This window comes from Mustela nigripes, chromosome 13 (assembly GCF_022355385.1).
Source record: "Mustela nigripes isolate SB6536 chromosome 13, MUSNIG.SB6536, whole genome shotgun sequence".
NCBI classification, from domain to species: domain Eukaryota; kingdom Metazoa; phylum Chordata; class Mammalia; order Carnivora; family Mustelidae; genus Mustela; species Mustela nigripes.
In genome coordinates, this window is record NC_081569.1 from 71,730,819 (window position 1) to 71,740,095 (window position 9,277).

The 9,277-nt window shown below is 38.6% G+C and overlaps 1 protein-coding gene across 1 annotated transcript; it reads right to left on the minus strand.

Annotated features, from left to right (window-relative positions):
- Positions 1 to 5,504: 5,504 nt before the first annotated feature.
- Positions 5,505 to 5,792, minus strand: LOC131998745 (MOB kinase activator 1A-like). The gene has a single exon (XM_059371215.1). It carries the CDS (start codon positions 5,790 to 5,792, stop codon positions 5,505 to 5,507), a length of 288 nt encoding a protein of 95 aa, XP_059227198.1.
- Positions 5,793 to 9,277: the final 3,485 nt, after the last annotated feature.

Consider the following 9,277-nt stretch of genomic DNA (forward strand, 5'->3'; position numbering starts at 1 on the left):
TTGTAATTTTTTGTTATCATTATAATGAAAACTTTTCTTTCTGACATTCATGGGAAAATATTTATATGTATGTATCAGCCACCTTACTACTTTTAAAAAGATTTTATTTATTTATTTGACAGAGAGAGAGATCATAAGTAGGTAGACAGGCAGGCAGAGAGAGAGGAGGGAAGCAGGCTCCCTGCTGAGCAGAGAGCCTGATGCAGGGCTCAATCCCAGGACCTTGGGATCATGACCTGAGCTGAAGATAAGGTGCCCTTAAAGTTTTATTTATTTATTTGTCATAGAGAGAGAACCCAAGCAGGGAGAGCAGCAGGCAGGGGAGAAGCAGGTTTCCTGCTAAGCAAGGAGCATCATGTGGGACTCAATCCCAGGACCCTGGGGTCATGATCTGAGCAAAAGGCAGAGGATTAACCCACTGAGCCACCCAGGTGCAGCTTAGCCCCCTTATTATTAGTAGTAGATTGCACAAAGGCATTTGGAATAATGGCTAATGTAAAGATGACCTGTTACAAACCTCCCTGACACATATATTCACATTTCACAGAATTAAACATTGTTAATCACAACCTTCTTTTTTTAAAAAAGCTATTTCTCTAGTATTGTGGAGACATCAATGGAGCTAATGAAGTTGTGTAAATATTTAATTCTCTCATTCTCCCACCTCTGCTCAAGGGTAGGCTCCTTACAGTGTTCCTCCAGGTCTTCCTCACTAAGGATGACTATAATTGGCAATTGTCATGGTGAGAGTGCTTTCTCTTAGCGGAGTTACATTTGTGTGTTATTTGCTCACTGGCTTTTTCTTATTGGGAAACACATCAAATTAAATTCAGCTTATCACATCTGACCAAAGGAGGTTAGAACAGTAGCCCAACACATCTATGGGCTTGATTCTTTCCCTCCTTATACCGCCAGGTCCTGTGCAGTAGAGGGAAGATGACTCCTGGCGGGTGCCTTTCCTCCAAGCCCGATAATGGAGTCAGAAGGAAGCATGCTTCTATATTATTCATTCGTTTCCTCTTAAGTCCAGTTAGAAGCAAGAGAGAGGGTGCAGTTCCTTCAGGTTTGAATGCTTGATCATATTGAGGTGAGAATTGATGCAGTGGGAAGAAAAGAAGTATTTTAGCACAAGTGTGCACTGAGTCTCAGATCCAGACACATTTAAGTTTAAACCTTTATGCTTGGTGTATTTGTTTCTTACGTCCTGAGACAAGGTAGTACAAATTTTTTTTTAATTTTTAATTTTTTATAAACATATGTTTTTATCCCCAGGGGTACAGGTCTGTGAATCACCAGGTTTACACACTTCACAGCACTCACCAAAGCACATACCCTCCCCAATGTCCATAATCCCACCCCCTTCTCCCAAACCCCCTCCCCCCATCAACCCTCAGTTTGTTTTGTGAGATTAAGAGTCACTTATGGTTTGTCTCCCTCCCAATCCCATCTTGTTTCATTTATTCTTCTCCTACCCACTTAAGCCCCCATGTTGCATCACCAATTCCTCATATCAGGGAGATCATATGATAGTTGTCTTTCTCTGCTTGATTTATTTCGCTAAGCATGATATGCTCTAGTTCCATCCATGTTGTCGCAAATGGCAAAATTTCATTTCTTTTGATGGCTGCATAGTATTCCATTGTGTATATATACCACATCTTCTTGATCCATTCATCTGTTGATGGACATGTAGGTTCTTTCCATAGTTTGGCTATTGTGGACATTGCTGCTATAAACATTCGGGTGCACGTGCCCCTTTGGATCACTACATTTGTATCTTTAGGGTAAGTACCCAGTAGTGCAACTGCTGGGTCATAGGGCAGTTCTATTTTCAACATTTTGAGGAACTTCCATGCTGTTTTCCAGAGTGGCTGCACCAGCTTGCATTCCCACCAACAGTGTAGGAGGGTTCCCCTTTCTCCGCATCCTCGCCAGCATCTGTCATTTCCTGACTTGTTGATCAAATATTTTTTTTAAAGATTTTATTTATCCATTTGACAGAGAGAAATCACAAATAGACAGAGAGGCAGGCAGAGAGAGAGAGAGAGGGAAGCAGACTCCTTCTGAGCAGAAAGCCCGATGCGGGACTCATCCCAGGACCCTGAGATCATGACCTGAGCCAAAGGCAGCGGCTTAACCCACTGAGCCACCCAGGCACCCCAAGGTAGTACAAATTTTTAAGCCTCTTCTTGATCCTGTTAAGCCAAACTAGGTGCTGAAAGTCTCCCTTTTGTTTGCTTTCTCTAGGACGGTGCTGACTGAACTTGTGTGATTTCTCCCAATCGGGGAGAGTGGATCTACTCTCTGCGCATGCTCAATAGCCCCTTACAAAAGCTCACTGCTGTTGTCACCCTGTGTGCACTGGTGGGAGGCCACAGGATGGGATAATGTATGGGTGAGGGGCTGGGTGTTGTGTTTAGGGTTTAGTCTAATTCAGCTTGGTTGTTGTGGGTGTTCCATACTCATATTTACTTTCTGAAGGTCTACTCTATGAGGTAGTTTGTACTAGTATTTGTTCCTTCTTATTAACACCTCTAGCATAGGTGTTCTCAGTTTGCACACTGGAAGTTTACTTGCTTCCCACCAGTCTTACCCACAAATGCTCATAATTAGGAGCTCTTAGGGGAACACTGTGAAGGAGCAGAGTGTGAATTTTCCACTTCGTTTCTGTCCTTGACTTCAATACTCCTTCAAAATCACTTTTTGCCAACACCTGGCTCAGTTTGCACACTTCCCAGAACTCTTTGTTTGTTTAATGTTCCACACTACATCTCTAACCCCATTCCTGGAGTGCCTTAAATTTTGGATAGTAATGGATGGTTGATTATTGGTCTTGCATTCTAATACTCTCATATTTGATTTGAAGGCTGATGTGTAGAGTAGAAATCTTAAAAAGAATCTCTTAAAATGTTTTTAATTATAAAATTTTACCATTTTAACATAAATTTACCATTTTAACAGTTTTTAAGTGTAGAATTTACTGATATGAAATACATTTACATTGTTGGTCAACAGCAACACCATTGATTTCTAGAATTCTTTTCATCTTGAAAAACAAAATATTTGTACTCATTAAACAATAACTCTACATTACTCCATCCCTCCAGTCCTTGGGAACTACCATTCTGATTTCTCTTTTGCTGAGTTTGACTAGTTTAGATATCTCATAGAAGTCGATTCTGCAGTATGGGTCATTTTGTGACATTTCATTTAAAATTATCTCTTCAGGATTCATCTATATTGCAGCTTGAAATTCTTTCCTTTTCAAGGTTGAATAATCTCCCAGTGTATGTCATATCCCATTTTGTTTATCCATTCCTATCTGTTGATGGACTTTGGGGTTGCTTCCACTTTTTGGTAGAAGTAGGAATTCAGAAACATCTCAATATTTTTGATATATAGACAAATTCTTCCCATTTTTGAGTATACACCAGAAGTGGATTGCTGAAGGCAATTCTGTTTCTAGGTTTTTGAGAAAGGTTTATACTTGTTAACTGGAACAACTAGACTGGGTCACCACAAGAAATTGTCAAGGAATAGAATGATCACTAGTCATAAGTGGAGCTCCAATATCACTGAATCACAAAATCCTAGAATGGTTTGTCCCTTTTGCTACAGTCCATTGCATAGATCAGGTGTCAATAATTGGTCTGAATGGAATGATGAATCCTCAACTCAGGAGTCAGCTCCTGAATAGCAGTTTGGGCATCCATTATAATATATTTCCTTTCCAGTTTTGGTAAAGGGGCCAAACCTGCACATATCTGAATCTCTTTCTTAGTTCCAATTATATAATAAAGAGCCTGTTAAAGAGTGTCTTAAAATATTTCAAAGGCTTTGGAAGAAGTCATTTTGCTACTCTGCAGTCTCTCTTCCATTTTTTCTCTGTCAACATCTTTAGTGGCAAATACAGGAAATGGTTTTTTTGTTTGTTTGTTTGTCTGTTTTGTTTTGTTTTTCATTTTAAAGAATAGTACATTATTGAATAAGTTTTATTATCAGAAAAATAAGCTTCAATCTTCAATGATGGGCAGATTATATGGTGGAAAGCAAAGGAAATTGCTTTCCATACTGATGGAATGATTTCTACTAAATGAAAAAAGTCATACAAGTATATTCACAAATATAGCATCTATCTCAAAACATTTCACATGATTATTCACATCACTCATACAATGACATAAGAATCTGTCATTCTGTCAGATTGATTTGATAAAATATACCAGTAGTGAAAAAAATACAAAATCTTCTAACAAAAATTAATAAAAATGTACAAGACTGTCCTTGCATACCTCAGAGAAATTATTTCTTATATACATACTCCTAAAACTTAGGATTGGTTTATATGAATAGCATACCAAGAAAAGATGAAAAAATAGTCATTTTAGAAATAACTCTGTTTACTCCCATACCACAAAGATCATATGAGGATTTAAACAGCAATCATGGATTTTGAATATATATATATATATATATGTATATTCTTTATATATATAATCTTACCTATAAAAACAGTAATATACAAACTTCAAACTAAAAGTTTATGCAAAGTAACACACAATGTTCTAAATATTTTTAAAGATTTTATTTATTTATTTAACAGAGAGAGACACAGCAAAAGAGAAAACATAGCAGAGAGAGTGGGAGAGGGAGAAGCAAGCTCCCCGTGGAGCAGGGAGACTGATGTGGGGCTCCATCCCAGGACCTTGGGATCATGACCTGAGCCAAAGGCAGATGCTGAACAATTGCGCCACCCAGGTACCCCCCAAATTTTCTAAATCTTAAGGAAACTTTAAAATACCTCTTCTATTTGTAAATAAAAAGCAGAATAAAGCTGATCTGATCACCTTATTAGGTAATTTATTCTGGAAACTTGTTAATAAAGTATTGGTGGGAATTCTTATTCTTCATTATGCTGTCACCTGAAGCACTCAATCATTTTCTTCAGTAAAGGAATAAGTAAACGAATAGACTATATGTCAGTTACCACGTGTTACAACCAGTCTAACTCTGACAATAACAGGAGTGGCCACAAAGTGCCTCAGAGTTGGCAGTGTCTTGAATTTCTCACTGAAGGATTGGGTCAACCTACCTTTGGAACAATTTTATCAGTAGACAGCAACAATAAGTGTCTTTTTATCCTGTTTTCTTAAAGTCCATATCACTAGTCTTTAACAGATAGCAATGAGATAGCTCTAGCAGATAAAGCAGGAAAGGAACTATGTTGTAGAAGAAGCATTTATCCATCTTTGATACAAGCTTCTCAATTAATTACTGAAGAGGTGTCAACTCATGCCTATCAATCAGATTAAACTCCTGAACAAAGAAAATAAAGGGCTTAAGGGAGGTGTTGAGGTGGACCTCCTCTCATAGCTGCATCACAGAATCAAACTGCTGGTGCTGAATATGCATAAACCCAGAAAAATCCTTTGAAGCATCTTTGCCATAGACATAAAGTTTTTTGGAAAGGGGACACCAATCTTAGAAGGCAAAGACTTACATCATCAAGCTGATCCTGAACCCAAACATTTGATTGGCTTTTTGATATTAGTACCATTTTCCCAATGATATTCGTATCTTGGACCTGCAGACCTGACTGGACAGCTTGCCTCAGTGCAGAATTCTGTAATAGTTCCATACAGCATGTTGATCAGGTTGAAGAAATCTACAGTGTTAACTGCAATCCATTCACTGAAGTCCTCTCTCTCTGGCAACATAAGAGTTTGTCTCAGATTTCCACTTCTTAGAGTTGCTTCTGCCTGTTTTAAGAGCTGATGAGAACCCTCAGGCATATTCTTCTTTGGTTTGAATATTTTAGAAGAATGGCAGCTGAAGAGGTAGCTCAACTTCTATCCTCAGAGGAGAGGGACCGCTGGCCCCCAGTGCTGCCTGGATTCAGAGCCCAGGCAGGCACCATAAGGAAGCAAACAGTCCTCAACTCTTGGCCCATGAAAGTACAGGGTGCCCCTGCTATGAACCACAGGTCTAGCAGGAGCAAGTTGCTATGCTGGCCTCCCCCACCTTGCTGACCTGAAAATCAGGGAACAGGCTTTTTTCTATCATCTATCTCTGTGTTCAGAAGTATTAGCTCTGCCATCAAGTTCTTGATACTTTTGAGCTTGCTTTATTCATTTTTATTTTTATTTATTTTTAAATATTTTACTTATTTAACTGAGAGAGAGAGAGATACAGAGCAGAAGCAGAGGGAGCTGCAGGCTCCCTGCTGAGCAAGTAGAAGATGTGGGACTTGATCCTAGGACCCTGGGATCATGACCTGAACAGAAGGCAACTGCTTAACTGTCTGAATCACCCAGGTGCCCCTTGAGCTTGTTTTATTATTTGTAAATTTGGGAGAATGATATCTTCTTTAATATTTTGTTGTGACAGCATATCAGTAATATATCTGAAGAGACTGGCACATAGAAGATGAGCGATTTAGGAAGGTACCTCAATACGTACAGAAGAAGTGTCTGACAAATCCAGATTCATTCCTGAGAGAAATTCCCAGGGAATAAGGAACTGAAGGAAATTTCCTTAATGAAAAAGGGCTCAACCAAAAACCTGCATCAGATGTCATAGTTGGTGGTGAAAACCTCAATGCTTTCTCCTTAGTTTCAGTACTAAGGCGAGAGTTTTGGCTCTCACCACTTCTATTTCATATCGAAGTAGAGGTTCCAGCCAATGCAATACAGCATGGAGAAGAAACAAACGCCACACAGTCTGGAAAGGGGGAAGTGAACATATCTTTTGACAACCAATATAACTGTCTGAGCACAAAACTCAAGATAACCTACAAAATAGCTACTAGAACAAATTGGTTTAAGAAAGTCAAATGTATGCCTACCATATGACCCACCTGTTGTGCTCCCAGAAATTGATCCAAGAGAAATGAAAGCACATGTCTATAAAACATCTTATACACAAATGTTCATAGCAGCTTTATTTCTAAGAGCCCCATTGAGATTAATTGAGGTGGTCAGCAACAGGTGAATAGACAAGTTGTTTTATAGGCATATGATGGGGTAGTACAGAGCAACAGAAAGAAACAAAGTCTTGATAAACATGACTAGGGAAGAATCTCAAAATATTTATGCTGAGAAGAAGCATACGATTCCATTTATGCAAAATTATAAAATATGCAAACTAATTCATGACAGGAAAGTTCCCTGGGAATGGGGATGAGGAGGGTTGAGAGGAGGATTACAAAGTGACATGAAGAAACTTTTGGGGTGATGTATGTGTTCATTTTCTCAACTGTAGTGACGGCTTCACAAATACATACATACATCAAATCCTATAGAATTGTTGAATTTGCTGCACTTTATTGTTATGTAAATTATGTATTAATAACAGCCATTCAATATCATTCTATGCACTATTTTCCCTCACTGCAGTGCCAGTCTTCTTGTGTCACATAAAATGCAAAATATTTCTCCTGTAGGCTTTCATTGGCCTGAAAGTATATATATATTTTTTAATTTATGCCTAATGACTTTCTGCATCCAAGTGTTATACTGTTTATTTTCAACCAGCATCATCCCAACCTATTTAGCATTGTCCCAGAGATCTTTTTTTTTTTCTTAAGATTTCTATTTATTTGAAAGAGAAAGATACAGTGAGAAAGGGAGATAAGCAGGGGAGAGGAAGAGGGAGAAGCAGGCTTCCTGCTGAGCAGGGAGCCTGATGTGGGGCTTGATCCCAAGACCATAGGATCATGACCCCAGCAGAAGGCAGAGGCGCAATGACAGAGCCACCCATGTGCCCCGTCCCTGCATATCTGAAGAGACGTTTGTAGTGGCTTGTCTAAAATTGCTTTCTAGCATAATTTTGAGGCAGGTTCTGACAATGTGATTTGGAAGGGGAAGGGGAAGGGAACGGATACATGAACGGAAAGTGTCCAGGCCTGAATTTCTTACTTCACTATATATATGGGAAATTGTTCCCATGTTGGCTCTGGACTATGATATTCCTCCACCTGAATGTGTGGGGAATCGCTTCCAGGAAACAGCTGAGCTAAGCTTCCTAATGTGTCTAGAGTATATGTTTACAGGGCTTAATAGAAGATGTGTCCACTTCTAGAAATTTTTTTCTGATAATCCCGATTTCTTACCTTTTGGGAAAAATTATTTGATTAATGTTTGGCAACAAAAAGTGTCAGATGGATGATAATAGAAAGCATCCTTGAGGTTAAACCTGTTAAGAAGATAGGATTAGTATTTGTTGCTGAATTCACATACAGTAGTCACCTTATGTTGGAGTGAATAAAACTGTGAGAACATAAACTCTCAAATCATTCTATAGGGATTTGATGACTCCATGTATGAATTTATTCTGTCTGAAATTCCTATTTTTCACTTTTTAATTATTCTAAAAGTCAGGAATATTTGACTATTAGATAGTGTGGCTTCTGAAACTTTTTATTAAAATAGTATTTATTGCAATTGCTAGTAGTTTAAGAATAAGTAAATACGACATTTCAAATAAATGCTATTTGTTCATTATATTTGTTTAATTTAAAAATATTTATTGAGTACTTAAAAATTGAGTCACTGTTCTAAATATTGCATAAAGTGCCAAAAACACAGAATCAGTCACCAATGACTTGACTTCCTCTTACTATTTCTGTATTAAACTCCAGCTCCTTTTCTGGCAGTCAGTAGGTAATAGGCCAGCCCACATGGACACATGAGAATATGAAGTACTGTAATAAAATGCTTCTGAAGATTGTTACCCTCCCAGGTACAGAAATGCCCCGGGATGCTGTGTTAAAGAAGTTCCATATCAGGCAGTATCTTAAAAACAAAACAGACCTAAGAAGTCAGGATTGCTGTTGTTCAGACTTTCAAAGGCCACCTGAAGCCTGACATGTGCCTCATGACATTAGGGATGAAACAGATGGCTGACTTGGGGAGGATTCTGGCCAACATGCATGCATTTTAGTCCCTGTCTACCAGGGAGTGTAGCTTCCTACCACAGTGACATTTCCTGTATGAAATCTGGGTTTCTACTGATCATTTCTTTCACTTCAACCTTCTCCATAGTAAGAATGAAGAACATTATTTAGGTGATGCTCCAGAGATGAAGTTTTCTCCAGGCTTCATGACTGTGGTACTCTTAATGCTTGGTAAGTACCATTCCTCTTAAAATTTGGATTCTTTCTTCCATGGTGTCAGCAAAACCTTTAACTATTATTTCTTCATGAGTTTTATGCCCAAGGTGACACAGATCTCCTTTCTCTTTCCTCAGAACAAACCCATGGAGTCTCAGTGACTCAGAC